The sequence below is a fragment of the Cydia strobilella genome, chromosome 17 (assembly GCF_947568885.1).
Source record: "Cydia strobilella chromosome 17, ilCydStro3.1, whole genome shotgun sequence".
Classification (NCBI taxonomy): domain Eukaryota; kingdom Metazoa; phylum Arthropoda; class Insecta; order Lepidoptera; family Tortricidae; genus Cydia; species Cydia strobilella.
In genome coordinates this window covers 15,287,292-15,310,188 of record NC_086057.1, presented here as the reverse complement: position 1 = coordinate 15,310,188, position 22,897 = coordinate 15,287,292, and the positions used below count along the sequence as shown (strand labels likewise).

The 22,897-nt window shown below is 40.1% G+C and overlaps 4 protein-coding genes across 4 annotated transcripts; 1 reads left to right on the top strand and 3 right to left on the bottom strand.

The window, feature by feature from the left end:
- Positions 1–354: 354 nt before the first annotated feature.
- LOC134748958 (GRB10-interacting GYF protein 2-like) lies at positions 355–13,021 on the bottom strand. Its single transcript, XM_063683823.1, has 5 exons — positions 13,010–13,021; positions 3,743–4,439; positions 3,015–3,201; positions 2,346–2,550; positions 355–1,422 (listed from the first exon to the last, which is right to left on the bottom strand). Exons 2-5 carry the CDS (start codon positions 4,268–4,270, stop codon positions 1,338–1,340), a joined length of 1,005 nt encoding a protein of 334 aa, XP_063539893.1. The 5' UTR covers positions 4,271–4,439; positions 13,010–13,021; the 3' UTR covers positions 355–1,337.
- Positions 4,313–5,312, bottom strand: LOC134749111 (tubulin-specific chaperone A). Its single transcript, XM_063684015.1, has 2 exons — positions 5,104–5,312; positions 4,313–4,439 (listed from the first exon to the last, which is right to left on the bottom strand). The coding sequence occupies exons 1-2, from the start codon at positions 5,310–5,312 to the stop codon at positions 4,313–4,315; spliced, it is 336 nt and encodes a 111-aa protein (XP_063540085.1).
- On the top strand, positions 6,836–7,607 carry LOC134749110 (chymotrypsin-2-like). Its single transcript, XM_063684014.1, has one exon. It carries the CDS (start codon positions 6,836–6,838, stop codon positions 7,595–7,597), a length of 762 nt encoding a protein of 253 aa, XP_063540084.1. The 3' UTR covers positions 7,598–7,607.
- On the bottom strand, positions 9,196–22,118 carry LOC134748957 (myogenesis-regulating glycosidase-like). Its single transcript, XM_063683822.1, has 9 exons — positions 22,084–22,118; positions 21,094–21,195; positions 20,055–20,222; positions 17,632–18,485; positions 16,983–17,092; positions 16,210–16,359; positions 15,525–15,630; positions 12,941–13,097; positions 9,196–9,430 (listed from the first exon to the last, which is right to left on the bottom strand). Exons 1-9 carry the CDS (start codon positions 22,106–22,108, stop codon positions 9,249–9,251), a joined length of 1,854 nt encoding a protein of 617 aa, XP_063539892.1. The 5' UTR covers positions 22,109–22,118; the 3' UTR covers positions 9,196–9,248.
- Between the last annotated feature and the right edge of the window lie 779 nt (positions 22,119–22,897).

Below are 22,897 nucleotides of genomic sequence, written 5' to 3'. Positions count from 1 at the left end.
CTTTATATCCTGCTACCCTAAGGTTGTCTGGAAGAGACAGCGATAAGACCGCCTGTTGCTACCTTTATTTACATTGTAAATCTGTTATTGAAGAGTGTCCAAAGCCTCCATAAAAACCAGATTAAAAAAAAAAACATTGAATTTTTCTTTTTGTGGTAATAAAGTGCATTTACTTACTTACTAATTTGTTCTTTTGAAAATTACGTAGTATGTACGTATAGTACCGAACGCATTTACCGAACTTTGTACTACATAGTACAAAGTTCGGTAATTGCACAAAAGCTGGGATGGAACCCTTATTTCAAGATGTTTATTTTGTTAATTTACGTAAATTGGGAAAATGAAACCTCTACAAAAATTAGAAAGCATTAAAAGTATTTTTATTGATAAAATTAAGGCCACATAGCAAATTAATCATCGGTAATAGCGTAATAGTAACAATTGTCATTTTAAATTATAAAAAAGCAAAGACTGTTTCAAAATTAACACTTTGACCATATCCCATGAAACTACAAGTCTGAATAAAGTTAACTACTTTTAACGACAAAAATGCTTCAAGTATGTGAGTTGGCATACCAAAGAGAGAATGAAGTACTGTTTTTTTTTTACTCACGGAATTAATGTAAACAAACTACTGCCACTGTCAAAGTGACACTCGCAGTCAAGTCTGGGGTTTTCAAAGGGCTCGCAGAAAATAATAATAAATGCGATTAGAAATGATTAACTCAAAAACTAATTCGCGATGGACTAAATGGTGAAATAGAAAAAAAAACACAACAACAAAGCAATCCTTGTAAGGCCCACCATACAAAGTTTTCCTATTTTTTATTTGAACCTTGTTGTATAAGAAGATTAGGGTGACTCGTTTGTTTAAGAAAACAATGAAACAAAAGAAATGCTACTTAATTCAGTTAAAGGTTCAAATTAGATTGAAACAGTGTACATTGTAATGCACATTGGGCCTTACGAGGTTAAAACTAGTAGCAGTTTGATGATTCCGCTACTTGACGCTAGATGTCAACTACGAAAATAAATCCTTTTGGTAACAAAACTGATGTAGGGAGTGAGCATTCTGTCTACTTAATTCTCTTTCGGCATACTCACAGCGCGAAGAACAATTTTCTACAACAAGGCACCTTTGCCAACCAAACAACGATCTTAAGGTTTTAAATTGAGAATTGAATATTGGTTTTCAATGCTGATCCGTTGTCACGTCCGCTGGACTCGAGGGTACTTAATTGTAAAAAATCATGGGATACTCCTAAAATCAAGAGATGAATGATTGTTTACTAGTAGTAAACAGACTAGTAGTTTAATAGTAGGTTTGTACGACAGTATTAGTTTTTGTCTGTAGGGTCAGGAACGACCCAACCAATAGGGAGAGATGAGCCTTCGTTGCTGATGTACTGGTCCCACTGAGCCCTGAAAAAAATATATTAGCAATGTCATAAAGAAATATTTGTTTAAATTTGAACTTTAATAGAAGCCAATAGAGCTCACTATTATAACTGTCTTATATGGCTTCGTATGAATGGCGAGTGCAGGTTGAACATCCTTCTGAAGTTGAATGTTGTAACTTATGTTGATATGGTTCAACAGTATAGACAAGTAGTTATAGACGCGCGACCAGGGGTAAGAGAAAGAATATTCATATAAAATTTGGGCCCCATAGGATTTTTTCTTTCACTCTTATAAGTTTCGGTATTTCACCATTGCCTACCTATGATGCCACAGCATGGCACTATTTTCTCTTTCCTCTTATAGGAATCGCAATAAGAATATCTTTCTCTATCAAAGAGTGTCAGGCCCTTGTGTTGAACAAATAATTATTTGAATATTTTCCTAGTTTTGAAATTTGCCGCGTTTTATCAAGCGGAAATGGGTGCCTAAACTTTTTCTTGATATTAGTACAGAGAATCAAAATTAAGTTCCTCAAATCAGCTCGCAAATGTAGACCCCTAAGACTTAAAGGGTTAATATACCTGCCAGTAATATTGGAAAGAATGTATAGTTAGACCAAGAAAAGTCTGCAGAGATTTTGACAGCACACGCATTGCCAGTGTTATTTATAAGTCATAATTTCATAGAAGTTTGACGTTTAAAATAACACCTGCACTGCGTGTGCTGTCAAAATCACTGCAAACATTTCTTGGTTTGACTATAAATAAGTTTAAGCGGTTATCGCGGTGAGGTAATAGTAATGGCGCTCCCACACTGGCAGTTATATAACGTTTATAAACATCGTGTGACAGGTGAATATTTGAATTCATCAGGATTATAACATGGAACAAGCCGCAAATCAGTCATTCCTAAGTATAAATAAGGGCATTTTTATAAAATTATACCTGACTGACAAAAATCCGCCAACATCCCCTCCAAAGTCAAACTGTGGTTCCCCATCGAACATAACATCCTTCCACATCTTCAGCGTCTCCACAACACCCTCCATTTTACCGACAACTGGTAGAGACTCCTTCAGTTGGTCACGGAGCAGTTGCTCTTCTAGTTCGTAGTTAGACAGCTTGCCTTTCCAGAGGGATATTAGTTTGTCTGTTGACAAAATAATAAATAAATGACAACAACCACTGATTATTAAATTATCCAGATATCGCGATAAATATCGGATAATTATCCCAGGTATGGATAGTGCTATATTTATTTTCTTTCGATTCTTTGGTAGTAAAAATATTGATTGGGGCGTTTTTTGCTATGTACAAATAAAAACTGACCTGATATCGATTAGTTTTTTTATTAACCATTGAAATATAAGATAATCATCATGTAACAATGTATTTCGTAAATTTTAGGTTATTATCAAATCGATAATTATCAGACAAACGGATTATCTATCTATCCTTCACTATCTATTTGATCCTGACTGTATAACCTCCTCAAAAGTATTTAATCAATGTACCTAAAGCCCGCAAAAAGAATGTCCATTACTTTCATTTCACTCAATCAAAATGTCGAGTTCTATATAAAAAGGTGAAATGATATATGTAAGTCTTACATACCAATATTGTTGTTAAACTCTGCCTCATCATTCTCTGAGCACTGCTCCCCACGGCCCCTGGCAGTGTTCTGTCTCGCTTTCCGCAGCCTCACCAGGGCCTCTAGCTTGACGATACACTTTCTAGCATCATGCTTCTTGCGGAGAGTGTCTCGGAGAATACAGTCCGCTGCTAGTTTAGCCTCTTCATCCTGAAATTCAAAGTTTATTATATAAACCTTCAGGTATATCTAATGAATAAATTTGTCTATAAATATAGCATGAAAGACCGATTCGTGGAGCAAACAACTACTCGAGTGGCGACCATGGGGAGAAGAGCGTCTTCAAAGTAGACCCCAGATGCATTGGGACGACGACATCAAGAAGACTGCGGGGAAACAGTGGCTGCAAGTCGCACAGAACCGTGACGAATGGCGCAAAATGGGCGCCTACACCCAAAGGGTAGAAAAAGGCTAAAGAGAGAAGAGAGAGAAATATTTATAATTTTATGTTAATCTATTAAGGCGACCTTTTACTTCTGGGAACTTTTTTGGAGACTTGCAGAAATATCATAGTGTCACTTATGCCATAGAAAGATTGTTCGTAAAAAGTGTAAAAACATAGCTTGATACATAAATGACGGAAAGAACAATAAAATTCCTCAATATTTAAGATGGGAACACTTCTTGAGTTCTTTTCTTTTTCACTTTTATAAGTAACAAGTCAGATTCTTAAAATAATATAAGTTCTTACCAGTTTGACTTTTTTGATCTCATCCTTAATTTTTTGCAGATTCTCATCTATTTTCCGAGACCTTTCTTCCCTTTCTTTGATCATCTCTTCCTTTTCCTTTTTCCTCTCATTATTCAACCGTTTTAATCTCAACCGTTTAGTGGATCTCTTGGCCAAGGCCTTCCTCATATTTTCCAAACAAAAATCATTCGTAAGGGACAAAACCTCATCAATTTTCAGTTGGTTTGCTTTCATCTCTCTTACTGTAGAACTCCATTCTTCTTCTGTCAATGTGTTAAAGTTTTCAGTCAGTTTTTTCTGCTTTTCTTTTAGTTTGTTTAGAGTTAGCACTAGGGCTCGAATTTTTTCCCTTATTTCAATTAAAGAAACTGCTTTTTTAGAAACTTTAGTGTCCAATTTCTCAAACTGCTTTACAAACTGTTCATCGGTGACCGCAGGGGGCATGTAAAAGCTTGGTGGCGGGGGTGGCGGTGGAATATTTTGGAATGTTGAATTCCGGTTATCAAAATTTTCATTATAATAAGCCATGATTGTAATGATTATATTAAATAATTAAAAATAGGTATAAGTTTAAGCTGTGACCAGTTGGCACTCGGCGTCTTTTAGCACTTGCTGAGCCACAAGGTAGTCCTCATGCTCCTTGAGGTCTGCCTCTGTTTCTAGAGTATTCTTGAGGTCTGTGAATGCTTTTGCCAACCTGAAAATTCATGAAACTTGTGTATAATTTTTCATTAATCTTAATTTAATTTGAACACATTACTAGTTAATTTGGTTGGACTAAAGCAAAGGGGGTGCCGACACTTTTCATCGATGTTATTATGACACCTGTTTTTTATTGTGTTTTTTATTGTGTAATACGCTAAAATAAGCATGTTTTGTAGGAAAAACTTTTCTCTAAAATCAAAAATGGCCGAGATATTTGACCCGCAAGTTGAAACCACTTTGGAACAGTAAATTTAAGTAACAGAGACAAGATAGGTGCGACGACGAGCGAAGCGAGGAGGTGTGTTAGGTTGACCGCGATGATCGCGATCAAACAGAGCCAGAACAGACATGTTATTGTACCTACTAAAAAAATTCTAAGTCTTTTTTTGCACCCCCTTTGCTTTAGGCCAACCGAAACCATAACAAAATCCAGAGATGTACTTATTCAAATGAATACAAAGGAATTACAGTTAGTATAGTCATAGAGGATGACTAATACATTTCGCTACTTTGTTCCAATAAACAGAGATGCTACAAACATAACCTCAAAACCATCTGTTCCGTTGTTGCAAAATTGTCGCGTAAATACGCCCCAAAATTAAAAAAAAAGCATTAAAACAATACTTTTAACTAGCAATTTACTTTTTTACACATACCGTCTTTGGCAGTCAGGGACCATCATAAGGGACTCCTGCAGAACCTCCTCTTGTTTCCGGATGTTGTGTTCGTCTTGGCCCTCGTCTTTAATCTTCTGTATCCTGTTCTTTTGTAGCTCGGCCTCCTTTTCATAAACCACTTTCTCCTTAGCAATGCGCTTTACGACGCCGGTCTTGATTTTAATTTGCCGAATTCTAGGATCTGCCATCGTATCGTGCGTAAAAATAGCTTCGTTTGTTTTTTTATGTCAAAGGCAGTGACAGTGTTTTTTTTTGACAGTGACTGTCGGCTTCAGTGTTGTTCCGGAACTTCGTCGTATATAGGGTTGTAGCCAGCGTTTTCGAGTGATTTTCGTTTTTATCGGTCTCGGTTGGCCCCGGTCGGAGTCTTATGTTGGTCTTATGTCTCCAGTATACGGTTAATATTATAAGCAGAAGGAGTGGAAAATAAAGTTCCGCTTAATCAGTTATAATATTAGCCGAAAATCCGGAAAATCGTTGAGCGTTGACTTTTCGTTTGCCGCGACGCCCGCGACATCTATTGTCTAGTAGCAGTACCTACTGAGAGTTCCGCTACTTGACGCTAGATGTAGACTACGAAAATAATAGTAGTTTTGGTTAGAAAACTGATGTATGGAGTGACTCTGTCTTTGCTAATAGCAAAATAGCCACTGTTAATAGTTATTTACCATACAAGTGCGGAAAAGAGGAAATTCGAAACGAGTGGCGATAATTAAAACACGACCGCAGGGAGTGCTTAAAATCGACACGAGTTGCGAATTACCTATTCGCACGTGTATCGTACAACGTTTTACAGTACATATGGCCCTTTAAACTTTCGACCATGGAGACTATATAAAGGAGCCAAATCTCTATGTATGAAAAGTGTTCATCAAAAAACAGTAATTAGGCGGCGCCACCATACACCGAAATACTACCAAAAACAACCTACGTAATTTGGTCGGGTTATTTGTTGCCTTATATGGCTTATGTCCCAGAGCCTAACTAGCGCCACCGGAGAGATTAGGAACTATTATTTAAAGCTGAAAGCGGTCACTTTTGCAACATTTCTGCCATAAGAGATGTGCATCCTTTCTATACCATCCATACTTTCGACATATGCACGAAAAGTGCTCTTTTACGCACTAGTGCGAGAAAGTAGCACCATATCAAACCATATGTACTGTAAAGGCAGTTGTGACAGAAGGGTAACTACCTAACTACGGAATATTAATACACTGAGCATGACCCTGGCATGACATGCTCGTCCTGTTTTTTATCTTGACATAATTATTCCCTTAATCAAAACGAGATGCGATCCCGCGATCCGCTAGTACCGAGAATTGTCTTCATAAATAACTTCACACGGACAGGTGTTGAGAACGGTTTCCGCCCTCATGTTGGACGACCTATTAAGCTAACAACTTAACCGAGATATTTTAATGATTTCCTGGAAGGATCGCCCTTTTTGACAGTTTGATAGTGCTTTAATGAGGTTGTCGAGAAAATAATAGAACCACTACGATACCTATTTTTAATCTTGATACATTTCAATAAACGGTTTCTTGTTATAAAATGCAATTGAAACATAAAATCAAACATAAAACTAAGTGCACCATATTTTATTGCTTTCTATTGGTACCTACTCGATAAAACGCTTTAGCTGGATCTAAAAGGCGCGTGCGGACCGTTTTATAATTTTTTTATAATGTCCATCTTTCTTCTCTTGTTAATGGTAGAGTTGGCCGTGGGAGAAATCCCGTCCGAGAACAGTCTTCGTGTGTATGACGGCGAAGACGACACGAGAGGCCGATTCTCTTTCGCCGTTATTCTGTTGCACTCTAGTAACAACCTCAGATTCTGCACCGGAAGTCTCTTGGACATGAACTGGGTCCTCACGTCGGGCCACTGCGTAGAAAACCGGACACCTCTCGACATGACAATCAAATATGGAGACTTCACTATATATGAAACGAATAAAATTGCAAGAGTATACCAAATATTCATCCAGCCGAGCTTCTCTCACGTTCACGGCATCAATGACATCGCACTGGTGTTCATCGAGAAAATTAATGGAAAAACGTACGGGAAACTCCTGGCGCTTGACTATAAAACGTTGTTCGGGCTGCCCGTCAGGTACGCCGGTTTCGGAAGAATATCCAAGGATCTCAGGCCCTCGAGCCGCCTTGAGATTATGGAAGAGCAGCTGCATCCGCTGCAAGTCGGTAGAGGTGTAGTGATCCCTTGCGAGTCTTACGAGTCGTTTAAATATAGTACGCTGTGTATAGCACCGAGATGTAAAAAGGACCAGCAGCAGGCTCGTTCGGGAGACGCCGGCGGCCCGCTCATGTACAGAGGATGGATCGTCGGGGTCCAGAGGAATATCATTACCAAATACGACCTTGCCATAACGCAGTATATACCCGTTTCTTTATACTTAGTTTGGATTCGGAATATAATGCAATCTGTTGGCAACTATACGGGAAAAAATTAATGATCAATTTTTTTTTATTTGCTAGTTTTGTTACCCGAATCCTACGCAGGCAGTAATGCAAAGAAGCCACACCGTTGTGTCGCCAACATTAAAGTAATGTTCAGTGTTATTTTTAGGTTTTTAAGTATGTTTTTGTAAACTGAAATACTTAGATGTCATATCCTCCTCCTCCTTGCTTCGTTCTCCTCAGTGTTGAGGGTGACCTCCTACGTGGAGCACATGATTCCGGATGGCAGATTTCCAGGCATTTCGATCTCTTGCGACTTCTAAGGCATCATGGACGATTGCTAGCGATTTGCTAACCTGGTCGGGCCACCGCGTTGGACTGTTGAGATGTCATATACTAAAGAAAACCGGCCAAGTGCGAGTGTCGGACTCGCACACGAAGGGTTCCGTATCCATAAAAACGGTCACCCATCCAAGTACTGACCCCGCCCGACGTTGCTTAACTTGGGTCAAAAATCACGTTTGTTGTATGGGAGCCCCACTTAAATCTCTATTTTATTCTGTTTTTAGTATTTGTTGTTATAGCGGCAACCGAAATACATCATCTGTGAAAATTTCAGCTGTCTAGCTATCACAGATGACGAAATACAGACGGACATACCGACAGACGGACAGCGAAGTCTTAGTAATAGGGTCCCGTTTTTACCCTTTGGGTACGGAACCCTAAAAAAGTGACCAAGCCCTCCAGTGGCGGAGGGCTTGGTCACTTTTCTATAGTATATGACATCTATATCATTTTATAATTTATATATAGTACTGAGTCATACTACTTAACATGACTACAATAAAATGAAATAAATAAATAAAACACAAATCAAAATATTTGACAAAATAATTTGATTTGTTCCCAAAGTTACGTATACAACTTTAACATAGGTACGTATGTTATTGTTTAACCTATATGTAATGTAAGCCTTGTTCCCTAATGAAAAAAATAAACTTAAAATATATAAACATAATTAAATAAAACTTTATTGTTAAACAAAAATATTATAAAATTGAAATCCTAATTCTAAAGCCCACTCCAGACTACAAGGCGCGAAGCCGCGAACGCGAGTGCGAAGTCGATTCGCTGATTAGCGAACTAGACTCCACGCTCGCGTTCGCGATTCGCGATTCGCGTACGAGTGTAGAGGGGGCTTAAAGTCGGCCCCGGTAGCATGGTGTTGAGGCTGCTGGGGGCATTTTATCGCTGAATGCCAATAATACCATAGAGTAACTGATACACTAGAGCGTTACTGTCAGTGTCATAGTAAATTTTGTAACCCCAGTAAATTTACTGCCATCTGTATAATACTAAAGCTGTTACTACACTGCTCATAAAATCTATCCAGACGGGACAATTTTTCGCACAATCTGATTGAATTGACAATTTAATTGTGTGGTCTGGACGCAGACAATAATGAGGGCTATTGTTTTTTTGCACACCAGTTGGCGCCTCTGTTGATGGTGGTCCCTCGGTGGTCCAAAAGACTAAAGAACAGCTGTCAGTCATTGAAGTTACAAGTGACATTTGACATTTCGAACTTTGCGAAGACCACCATCCACACTAGCGCCCCTAGCGGCGAATTCATACGCGTTAGCCCTAATTGGTGCGTTGAGCGAGGAAGTCGCCCTTGGTGACATCGACCAGGCTTTCAGAACATTAGTTTTGGTGAATGAAGTAGGGCAGCACATCGATCGGCGCCGGATAGTCCAGGGTCGTGGGCCCCTCGTACACCGCGCCCTCGGCGTCGCGCCACGTCCCGCGCGGCAGGTAGATTGTACGGGACACCGCTCCTTGCTCCAACACGGGTGCTACCAGGATCTTCTCACCCAGGAGGAACTCTGGAAACATATTAAAATAAATATATAAAATATTTGAAGCTTTCACGAGTACGTTTACGTTTAGAATAACGGATCTCTAAATTATTTTTACGCTTTAGGAAAGCGAACCACTGCACCGATCGGATCGGATCGGTTCCCAAAGGCACGAAATTCCAATTTAGTCTTTAATTTAAAAAAAAAAACAGTCGTCTAAAGACATTTTATTTGCTTCAAAAAGTACAGTTAGACCCTATTTTCCGAACCTATTTATCACAAATTTGGTAATCGTAAGAAAATCCAAAGAAAATCAATTTGCCATTGAGAGAAAGAAGAAACGGTAAAAAAAGTTAAAGTAAATCCATCAACCGCACTCGTAAATGTCAGAGTTACTTAATTAAGATGTTTTTGTAAATATATCTCCCATTGTCCGCCATGAGAACAACTGCCACTATCGCGTAACTTGTGAAGCAAACAGCATACCTATGCTATTCACAAAACATTCACAGAAAACCAACTGTGGAGTCCGAACAAGCTAAGTAAGTATTCACGCCTAAGGTACAGTCAAGTTTAAAAATATGGGTGAACAAATCATCTCAAGAATATTTCTCATAGCTCTTATATCAGCGAATTAAGAACTATGAGACATATGTTTGAGTAAGTTGTCTACACCCATATTTTTACACTTGACTATACGTTAAATATCTGTCTATGGGTACTACGGGATATTCGCACTTAAACTATCGTGAGACATATTTCAAAATATTTATCACTTTTATCAGTACGGTTTTTACTCACTATTATTTTTAGTCGCTTTTGGCGACATGTTTCGGATTCTTTGGGAATCCATCCTCAGGCACGAGTGTCCGCGGCGGTTGTACGTCGTGCAAATAATAGTGAGTAAAAACCGTACTGGTGAAGGTCGCGGGAATTCGGTGGTTGCGAGCGGCACAGGATCGGTCGGAGTGGCGAGCCTTGGGGGAGGCCTATGTCCAGCAGTGGACGTCTATCGGCTGACATGATGAAAAACCGTACTGATAAATACTACGGGATATGTATGTATTGTCACTACGACGTCGGTGCAAAACTTAGCCTTATGCGAGGTTTAGACTAGCAAGAACTTGCACGCAATTTAAGTTACATTGCCGACTACTAAAGTCAACTGTATTCAAAAGGTTGATCAGATACCGCAATGTAACTAAAATTGCATGCAAGTTCTTGCTAGTCTAAACCTCGCTTTAGAGTGATCGGAATATAAAGAAAACGCATTTCTCTGACTAACTCAATCTTTTTCACCTCAGCAGCTCGAACAAGCCTACTTTCGTCACCCCCTGGAGTGAGGAAAGTGCGACTTTCCTCACTCCAGGGAGTGAAGAAAGTGCGACTTTCCTCATTCCAGGGAGTGAAACAAAGTAGCTTTTTAATTTAGTGAAGGCCATGAACTGCCACTTCATACTTTAATTACAAGTTTTTTTTTTCTGAATTAATCTGTGTAATTCGAAATACATTTTAACCTTTAATATGTTCTCACTACTGAGGTGAAAAATTATGTGCGCAACACGAGAGTAAAGTTATTTTACATCTCGTGTTTTTGAGTCTCTCGCTACGCTCAAGATTCTAACTTAGAATCACTCGCTTTACTCGTGATTCAATTATAGAATCTTTCGCTTTCTCGGGACTCAAAATAAACACTCGCAAGAAAAAAAACTTTCCGCTCTTGTTGCACAAATAACTATTTTCTGTGTCAACGGCACCGCGGCGGTTGACATCGCGGCGTCCTGGCGTTCTCTAAGCTGTCTCAGCGGGAATAGAACTCTAGATCGCTTCCTGCCTGAACGCCTCCTGTGTGCGTTAATAGGAGCTTCCTACATTGAAAAGAACGCAGAACTCTGAATGCGAAACTTTGGACCGCTCTGTGTGCGAGGACTCATTATACTCTCGTAATGCCCAACATATACTTAAAATGTTTGTTGAATTTATTTTGTTAGCAAATTGTACAAAACAAAACACATTGTAATGCACAAATTGAGCCTTAGGTATCTTGGTTGATTGGTATGATTGGTTGTATCTACAGCGCACCGCATAGCTCTGTGAATTGCCCTTTGCCCTGTTGTCAGAGGCGTTATCTAATTGTCAAGTAATGGGACTAATGGAGGCATTAGTCAGTGCCACTTCTGGGTACTTAATCGAGCGATTAGTCTGAAGTATGGCAGTAAAATGTACATCAATAATCCTTGAAGTATTTTGAATACGCTACAGGACAATACGAATAAGGTAAGTGCCGAAAGTGGCCCAATAAGGGCTATCGTTTTTTTGCTCACCAGTTGGCGCCTCTGTTGATGGTGGTCCAAAAGACTAAAGAACAGCTGTCAGTCATTGAAGTGACAAGTGACATTTGACATTTCGAACTATGGAAAAGACTACCATCTACTAGCACCCCTAGCGGCGAATTCATACGCGTTAGCCCTCATTGGGGCCGTGTACGTTCGAGGGTCTACCATCTTGTGAGCTGAATCGGAAACGTAAACAAGCAACATTGCCAAAGCAAGTGCTACCATCTACCGGTCTCAAACGTTTTCTTGTGCTTGTGGATTCTATATTCTATCATCGCGTGGGCTATATCGGAAGCATAAACTTCATATTTACGCCTCGCGCCAAAACTCTGACGGATCCTACGCTGCCCCCAACAGTTCATGCATGCTTCCTATAGTAGTTTGAAGAATCTCCATAACCACCAGTACAGAAACCCACTAATAAAAACTTTAATAGGAACACAATATTGTTCCGTAAGCCACATTGCGCAGCTTGTCGAATACACGATTTCGTCAGGGTTGACAACGAGTCTACTTTACGTAAAGGCGGGATTCCATCAGAGTGCGGCACTGTAGCCTTAATAGAGAAATGTTTACCATTCCAGGTAGCAAGGGCTGTCTCGTCCGCAGATGGGCGCGTTCACTGGGGTACCATCTCTGACTGACGCATCCATGGTTGTCACGATTTCGTGAACATTGTCTAGAGTCTACTTTACTATACAAATGTTTACCATCCCAGACCGTCTAGCATGAGTTGCGTTCTCGCGCGCGAGTCGATACTTGTCGCGCGAGAACGCAACTCATGCTAGCAGGTCTGGTAGCAAAGGCTGTTTTGTCCGTAGGGTCGAGTTCACAGGGGTACCATCTCTGACTGACGGCTCCATGGTTGTCACGATACCGTGAACATTTTCTAGAGTCTACTTGTACTAAATCACCATCCCAGGTAGCAAGGGCTGTTTCATAGGGTCGAGTCACCAGATGGGCGCGTTCACTGGGGTACCATCTTTGACTAACGCATCCATGGTTGTCGCGATTTCGTGAACATTGTCTAGATTACTATACAAATGTATTACCATCCCAGGTAGCAAGGGCTGTTTCGTCCGTAGGGTCGAGTCACCAGATGGGCGCGTTCACTGGGGTACCATCTTTGACTGACGCATCCATGGTTGTCACGATACCGTGAACATTTTCTAGAGTCTACTTAACTATACAAATGTATTACCATCCCAGGTAGCAAGGGCTGTCTCGTCCGTAGGGTCGAGCCACCAGATGGGCGCGTTCACAGGGGTACCGTCTTTGACAGAGGCCTCCATAGCTGCCACGATTTCATCGGCATAGTCGGCATGAAGCTGAGTGTACTTTCTGCAGATTTCCACCGTCTGAAAACAAATTAATTTTAAGGTCAGTGTTGCCAAATGGTCACAAAATAACATTTGCGTGACTTTTGGCTTTCAACGGTGACATGTGCGATAATATGCGTGCCTATATGGCCGTCTTTAGGGTTCCGTACCCAAAGGGTAAAAATGGGACCCTATTACTAAGATTTCGATGTCTGTCTGTCTGTCTGTCCGTCTGTCACCACTGTCACCAGGCTGTATCTCATAAGCCGTGATAGCTAGACAGTTGAAATTTTCACAGATGATGTATTTCTGTTGCCGCTATAACAACAAATACTAAAAACATAATAAAATAAATATTTAAGTGGGGCTCCCATACAACAACGTGATTTTTTTTCCGTTTTTTTATTTTATTTTATAATACTTGGACAAAAATTATACTATTCCGTTTAAAAATGTGACTTTTCATTAAACGAAACGTGGGTATTGTAAGTGCAGCATAAAATAGTAGAAATATAAAATAAAATGGCAAAGAAGAAGAAGAAAAACCATACTAATAAATTGTTGACATGTTTAAGCATTTTAAGTCAAATCTGTGACAGTTACGTAGGAAGTCGCGCCCTCAATATTTTTTACAATTTCTTGTCGGACTATAACTTATAACTTAAAAGCCCGGGCAACACTGCTTAAGGTAAATGTCCCAGTTATGGAAGGTAGAGGTAAGGAAATTAATCTTCGTGTATCAAAAAGTGACCGTAAAAAACAGTAAATGGGCGGCGCCACCATACACTGAAGTACCTAGACCATACACCTAGTATTTTATATAGATGTGCACCCGTGCGACCGTGACGGACAGAATATACGCAATGCGACACAATTAAAAACACGTTTTAACATTCCTGACAACATACCAGAAACAACCTACGTAATTTGGTCGGGTTATTTGCTGCCCCTCCCCCATTTCATTTCTACATTTATTATACCTCTATGGTTCATGTCATAGAGTCTTATATATTACAATACTCTTTGGTCTCAGCCTACCTAGCGCCACCGGAGAGATTTGGAACTATTATTTACAGCTAAAAGCTGGTCACTTTTGCAACAATTCTGCCATAAGAGATTGCGATCCTTTCTATACCATCCATAGTCCCAGTGCTTAAATCCTAATCCAAGAGTTGACAGCCTATTTGTCACCTCTATTGCCAGGAATTAAGGTGGAGAGTGACTAGTATTGGAACTGTCGACTGGAACCTTAGTTCAACTGATAAGTCATGCTGTCTCGAGATTAAGATGACGTAGACAGACTTAGTTAATGGTATATAATTTTGTATAATATTGATTGTGATATTTGTGATGCGGAGGGATGAAAGTCATGTGACGAGAAAGGTATTAAGAATGAATGTGGAGGGAAGTACGAGGAGAGGAAAACCGAGGAAAAGGTGGATGGACTGTGTGAAAGATGATATGAAACTAACGCAAGTGAATGATGAGATGACGGGTGACAGAGATGTATGGAAGAAAAAGACATGCTGCGCCGACCCCAAGTGAATGGGACAAGGGCAAGCGAATGATGAATTTTGTATAATATTATCAGTATTGAAATTGGTTACGCTTTGTGCTATACACTTGAGCATTCTGGCGAACAGAAGAATGTATTAGCGTTCGTCGAATAATTCGCCGAAACTGCTTAAAAACTGCAAATACTCTATCAGTCTATCAGCACCTTTAAAAAAGTTCGTTTGATGAAAAATCTAATTAATTAGATTGGAATATTGGAAATTGGTTATCAGCCTCGACCCTCGACCCAGTGCACCATAATAATAAAATTCCAGGAGTTTTCCTGAAACTTTGAACGAAGAAGTCCATAAGATTCTATAAGAGTGTTGTTTGCCAATGCGATATCTCAAGGGCCTGATAAGTTATGATAAATGGTTGCATAATATTGTGACAAGAAACGGTCATTCAAATTACTAAAATAGATATATTTATGAAGTCATCGAAATGTTACCTGTTATATATTTCCCATTTCGTCGGACATATATACCTACCTTTCTCTGTCTCTCTCAGCAGAAATTGTCTGACGAAAATGTACATGTTATAACCCCTTACAGGTACAAAAGTAGATAACCATAACGTAATGGGCGGAGGTGTATTTGTGCGCTAATACAGAAACAAAATACTATCGACTATCGAACCAAAGATGCCAAATTTTTAGCACTTTTAAATCGCTAGAATCCATCTGAACTAACTCAGTACAGACTTGGCAGTGGCATAATTTAATAGAAATTTGACCTGAGTGGTGGAACTTCCAAACTCTGTCACTGCAAATTGAGTGCAGAGTTAGCTTTAGATGGGTTCTAATCCGTATAAGAATGCAATCGGACCAAAGATGCCAAAATAGGTATATGATGGTGTCCGACATCTTTTGGTCGCCATCAGTCTTTAGATTGCCATCACAGTGTTCATTACCTCATCATCATGGTCCCAGGGTACAAAGGAGTACTGCAGAGTCGGCATGAAGACGTTGGCTTGCAGCCAACGAATGAACAGCTCCTTGCTTGGCTTCTCGTTGTATCTGAACAAACGTAAAATATAAGTAGGTTTGTTATACTTGAAAAAAAAATAGTAAAATGTTATATAAAGCCTAAAGAGCAGTTCTTGCGACTTGTTCATAAGTTGTAACCATTCAGGTTCAAAAACAAGAGTGTGGTAACAAATTTATTTGTCATAACCCATAACGGTGCCAAAATATTTGAAGATAACCTCCTCACCAGCCTATTAGACATATAAAACGCCAGTTGCGGAAACCCTCCTACGTGTATACGTTCAACGCAGCTGGCCAACTTTATTGTCACAAGTGCAATAGAGCATTTAAGAGCAAGTTCGGCCTGGCCAGCCACATTAGGGCTCACACTAGACAACGTCCATAATGTTTATTTAGGGTCGCCGTCATCGAAAACGATGAGGAGGACTATATATCTGTCGTGAACAGATCATAGACTTTGATAATTTCATGATAGGTATGCCATCTTCGAATTAATCACTACCATGATATGGTTAGGTTAGGTTTGGTTAGTGCATGAAGTGGCGATCCAATGAAATGATTGTCACATCATGATATCCATGACTTTTAAAAAGCACCAAAGCTCCTCACCCATTCCCTCCAATCATATCAGGCAACACCAGAGTGTAGCCGTTCAGGTTCATGGATAACAGTGTGGTCACTAGCGTTGCCAGACCGTTGTTGAAGTCCCACAGCGTGTCTTTGTCCACCATCCGGATAAATACGGGCAGGTCTTGGGTCCTGTGGTGACCAGAAATGGGGTTTAATAAGGATTGAGCAGAGAAGGTTACGAAAGCGACGACACTTGCCTGTGTACCTTAAGAGTCCTTCTTTAAAGCTAACTCCTGCACAGATTTTGCAATTACAAAGTTTGAAAGCTAACTCCGCACGGCTTGGCAAGAGACAGAGAGTAAGAGTGCCACCATAAACGTAGATTTTCTATGAAAATACGTTTATAGCATTTCCGACCAATGCGACCGATACGACCTTCAAACTTTCAAAAAAGACCGTACTCCCATCTTAAAGTCCGGCAACGATGTTGCAGGTGTCCATGGGCGCCGGTAATTATTTACCAAAAGTCGATTAGTCTGCTCGTTTGCCTCCTATCATAAAAAACTTCAACGTTTTTAGTACCTAGTAGTAGTAATCACTTTATTATACACAACACAGGTTAACATAAAATTTACAGAAATAGAGGTACAGAGGCGAGCTTATCCCTATAAGATAACGGATCTCTTCCAGCTAACCTTCGAATAGATGAGGGGAGAATTCAAATTAGCTTATTAGTTTTTCGCTACGAAGTCGCTACAGCATAGACGGATTATAAAAAGCTGTGTGACATTCCATTTAAGTATGAATCTTACCTCATCCCGGATCGTATTTCGATGGCGGGTCCGAACTTGGCCACTTCTCTGACGTAGGTCAGTACGATGTGTCCCGGGTGGAGGTCGATGTCGCCATTTTGTACAGGGATCTACAGACAAATAAAAGTACAAAGTCAAAAACAATGGAGTTGGAATCCTCAAGTCCCAACAGCAGCAGAGCCGTAGCTAAGATGACAAACGTTTATTAACAAATGACAATCGAAAAGCCAGAATATATTGAGATATCAGTAGGCCGAGCACATGATTGACGCGACAGTATCTCGCCGGCGCGAGATAGACTACCGTCTTTTACTAACTGTATGAATTAGAGGGACGGGTAGTCTATGTCGCGGCGAGATACTCTCGCGCCAATCATGTGCTAGCCCGGCTGATGCGAATCATAAGCGACGTGATCTATACCTACATTATTTAAGTTTCGTTCGGCGTTTTCTATACTTGTCCTAGCCAAGTGACTTCAGATCCTCCTCTTCGTGACTTAAGGTACACGAAGAGCACACATTGAGAAGCAAGAAATCAAATCCCAAAGCTTAACCATAAGAAACTGTATAATTGCATAATGCCTGCAAAAACTACTCATGCAATCGTATTTAATCTTATCTAAAGTACCTAAAATGAGGGTGAAAGTAACCTGAGGAGACCAGCTGGATTCTCCGGCATCAAACTTCAGCGTATCAATATCGTAGGTATCAATCAGATCTTGGAGCCTGCTGCTATACCACGCAGCTGCCTCCAGATTGGTGAAGTCAATGTAACCGGGAAGAGATCCGTTATTGTTCCACCAGGTTGAATCAGGGCTACCTTCTTCGTTAAGTACCAAGTAGCCTTTTTCCAGAGCCTCAGAATACCAAGGATCACAGTCCTTATTAATAAAAGGATGCACCCATATAGCAACTCTAAAACCCAACCCTTTAATATCCTGGATAAGTTTCTTAAAGTCAGGCAATTTCCTCTCATCAACGGTTAAGGATCCGTAGCAGATTTCCCAGAGATCATCGATTTCGAACTGAGCGTTGGGGAATCCGCTATCCTTAATCTCGTTGGCGAAAGCCCAGAGACTGTCCTGGTCGATTTCTCTGGAGTATCTCGCCCAGGTAGACCAGACTGGGTACTGGATCATGCGATAGTCAGGTATGCCTGATGGTTTGCCTAGATAAGTGTCGACTGCGTGTTGATGAGCTACTTTAGCGTTTTCGAAAAGCCAGATGTCGTATTTGAGGACGTTGTGGGTACGTCTAGTGGAGTAAGGGGCGGTGACTTCAGCGATGAAGCATATATGGTTGTCTAGGCTGTTGTGGTAGTCTACGAAAAGGGGTGCTTCGGGGTGAACGTAGAAGTAGTGTCCGGCGGAGTTGAGCCAGTAGCGTTCGGAGACGGCGGCGTTGTCGTCCTCTTTGGAGATGATGGAGTACTTCTTCAGGTTGGAGTGCTGGAGGGGCCAATATTGCTCCTTCTGCTCGGGGCCGGCGAACCATTGTTTGTTTCCTGTGAATAGCAACATTTCTTTTATCCTTGTAAACTTAAAATAACAAAACAGGGCTCGAAGCAGATGTGTTACATCATATTAATATACTAAGTTATTCGCCAAGCGTACCTACTTAACAATAAAGGTAACGTATGGATTGAGCCTGCAGCACCGTTGCTGGTGCAGCTTTGCCGCAGCGGAAAATGGGCGATTCCACGATAATTTTTCTTGATAATCTGATATATCGGAGCAGCCAAAGTACTCATAAATATCTGAACATATACTTCAATAGAGGCCTTGATAATATTAGAGACTTTATCCAGATATATGTAAACCTTGGTCGCTCCGATCTGTTGGCGACTGTACGTATCATCATTGTCAATAAGGTGACAGCAGAGGGTGTCACCTATTGAGCATCTCGGGCACTAGGACGTTTACCTTATCCGTCTTAAAAAAAAAGTTTTATTTTAAAGTATAAATATATATCATTTTGTTCGAGATCAATTGAGGTGTGTCTGAAAAGTGAAGTGTTTGTTGGTTATTTAATCTGATAGATACGGCTTGTTGCTAACCAGGACATACGGTTGATAATAAATAACAAACAAACCTTTCAAAATAAATCTCCCGTCAAGATATAATAGACGTCCGCTGGCTGACGCGGGTAGTATGAGCAACGCCACAGAATAAGTAATAGTATTGCAACGCTAACTGGCGCGGACGCGCGCGGCAGTTTTTTTTTACAAAGGCATCCGCGTGCGTGCGCGTCAGCTAGCGGACGCCTTTAGGAACAAAACTAAGAACTGCAGTTTTCCACAATAATATTATGCAATAAAATGTTCGCCTTGCCTATCTTTATACCTTTATACCTATTCACATTTGTCCCCGCTGCACGTGTAACGGGTGGCCATAGATTCCTATCTATCTTATTATACGTAACATCAATTTTGATAGTTGCTATATTGGACTTTCCCATTGTAAATAATTATGATAGTTTCATTGTCCGTGGGGTGGGGATGAATGGGAATACACCCTTTATCTGAGCAATATAGTTCTTAGGACAACATCCCGCTGTTTTCAACACCCAACGGAAAACTTATAGTTAAGTCTGACGTGTCTAGTGTGAAGTGTCTATCGAGATAGTAATTAAATAAGTTTCAAGTAACCGGCGGCTGTTTTAAAGCCTGACCAGGAATATATGATCACGCGCCATGTTGCGGAATTTCATTAGAACTAAATTTTTCATACTAAACTGAACTGTCACCACATACATGAGAATAAACAGCGCCCTCTTGACAATTATCATATATTTCTGGTCGGGCTTTAATTATGTTGGTTTTATTTTAATTTTATGAATATTATAAGAACATTTTTACACAAATTGACGAAGTCCCACGGTAAGTTCAAGAAGGCTTGTGTTGTGGGTACTCAGACATCGATATATGTAATATACAGATACTTAAATAAAAACAAAACATCCATGACTCAGGAACAAATATCCGTGCTCATCACACAAATATATGCCCTTACCGGGATTCGAACCCAGAACCATCGGCTTCATAGGCAGGGTCACCCACTACCACCAAACATACCAAAGTCGAAGCAATCCTCAAACACCCGGTCACTAGGTCCGTCCCAGGTCACAGTGATCTTGTAACCGCCGCTGTCCTCATCAAAGGTTGAAGTCACGTCAAAGGTCACGGAGTCATCGACTATGACGTTGCGGCCTAAGATGCCGAGGACATCCGACACTCCTGCATCTAAAAAAATTAAACAATATAAGGGGTTAAACAATGTAAGGGGAGGGTTGGGGTGTCCGTTTCTTCGTGTTAAACCAGTGTGTGGGAGCTGGTCTAAGTCCTCTTAACATATATAGGTCCCTGGCCTATTCCTGGTGACCTCAACATCGCAGTTATAAATAAGGGTGCAAACTGAGCGGATGCTCGAGCGACGGCGACCAGCGGGGCGCCCGTCGCGGGGTCTCCATGAAATGCAAATATTACGCAAATTGCGAGTGGATTCAATGCATGCATGCACTTCCAAATTGTTATTTATTCATAAGCAATCATTCATAGAAATTAAAACTGACTGAACTGAAAGAACTGTACAGAAATATGGTTAAGTTCTAAATCTTTATGCACGTCCACCGGTGAGATTAAGACTCCTCAACCAACAAGATTATTTCTGCGTGACGGCCGGCACTGCACGTTCTGCAATGAGGGCAACCGTTTTTGTGCTCACCAGTTGGCGCCACGGTAGATGTAGGTCCAGAAAAACAGATCTCAAATATTTTCTATGCTTATTTTTATAAAATCAATACGTTCTAATATACACAAAAGTATTTTAACGTGTATATATATAAATGTGCCATTTTTTCGACCTGTTTAATTTTGCATATAATTTTAGTTGGCACTTTTTTTAAACCTAACATTTATTGTGCTATATCTATTGTTTACCATGATTAATCAAAGATGGACAAAGATTTACCACAATTATGAATAAGGAGTGAAAGTTCCCGATAAAAAAGCTTGGAACCCCCAAAACTTCTATGCATTTGACATTTTGAAAGACCATCTACACTAGCGCCCCTAGCGGCGAAATTAAACGCGGTAGCTCTCATTAACTGCTTACCGTTAACGATGGTGACATGGAAACCACCATCAGCATGTTCTTCGACCAGCAGACTCCTGGTGTTTTGGGCGCGTGGCGCAACGCACAGCACTGCCGTCACTCCTGTCGAAAAAAAGTTTGCTCTTGGTCTCCGGTTGTCAACCTTTCGCTGCATACAGTCAAAGAGTTATTAACGCATTGCCAGCGCAAGCTACACTCTACGCTTGTAGAAGATAACGTGTTTGTTCCGCTTTGTAGTGAAAAGCGCCTACCAAAGACCTATATAACTCCGTATAAGATGAATATAGTCTTAAGGAAAAACCGTGCCTCGGAAATCAAAAATAATTGATTCTCGAACAGATGGCGCCTACACCTTTGGCCTATTCTCGGCTAGATGCCGTTGACGGTTTCGCTTGTTATTTAAGAATTTTAACACGTATCAGTGAAAGAACATGGGTCAAAATCATATAAAAATAATAAATACAAATAAAAAAATAATTATTAATCCATATGTATATACATTTTATGATATTTTTATACATTTTTATTTTTAGTTTTAATCGTGTGTCGATAGATGGCATTACAAAATATACTAGACAGTACCCCTCTATCATATATATTCTCTTTGGCGCCTACGAACAGAGAAGTCGCCGAGCGAGTCGCTAGCAATCAGTGTGTTAGTAAGAGGAAATAAATTTAAGGCTCCCTCCACACTCGTGCGCGAATCGCGGCGCCAAGCCGCGAACGCGAGTGTGGAGTCTAGTTCGCTAAATCAGCGAAATTTATGTCAAAATATCTTTATTTATGGAATGAGGAGTTAATTATCAGAATAGAAAGTGTACAACAAATCCACTTAAAGCCAAAATTTTGATTGCTTATCGTAAAAAAAAGAAAAAAGACGTACATAGAAACGTATTATTTTCTGCACACTTTTTAGAACAACAACGACCCACTTTCAGAGCACGAGAAATGAAAAAGTCCGAAAAAAATGTATCAATTAAGCTTGCCTACCTGCGAATAAAAGGAACAGCTTCATCGTCAAAGAGCCACGCTAAACTGCGCGTACTAAAGATGTCAGCATCTCCGCCCAATATTTATATCATCTCACATATCCCAATCCCCAATCTATCTGAATCGATAAGCTTACGAGTATCACGTCGATATCATATCCCATGACGGGATGGGAATTTTATCCTTATCTTGTTTTAGTTCAAGTATAAAAAATAAAAAATTATACATAAATAAAAAAATGTGTAGGTAAGTCAAAGTCTAAGATAGATATAACTCCGTAATAGATGGATACAGTCTAAGGAAAAAACGTGCCTCGAAAATCAAGAAAATTTGATTCTCGTTCAGAGGGCTCTACTAGCTTTGGCCTACTGTCGTATAGATGGCGTAGACGGTTTCCTTTGTTATTTAACAATTTTAACGCATATCAGTGAAAGAACATGGGTCAAAATCATAAAAATAATTAATGCAAATAAAAAAAATCATTTATCCATATTTAAATACATTTTATCGTATTTTTATAAATATTTATTTTTAGTTTTAAAGTGTGTCGACAGATGGCAGTGAATTTACTGGGGTTACAAAATTTACTATGACAGTACCGCTCTCATACCGCTCTAGTATAAGTTACTCTATGGGTAAGTGTTACTTTCCGGTTATCAAATAGAAAAATTAATTGATTACAACTTATCCGATAATACTAAAACAGACATGAATGTTAATAGCAGTAGATTGTGTCTCAAGGGAGCAAAATGGCATATTTATGGTGAGGGCGTACATTGAATCCTGAACGAAGCGAAGGCGGAAAGGCGCCCAA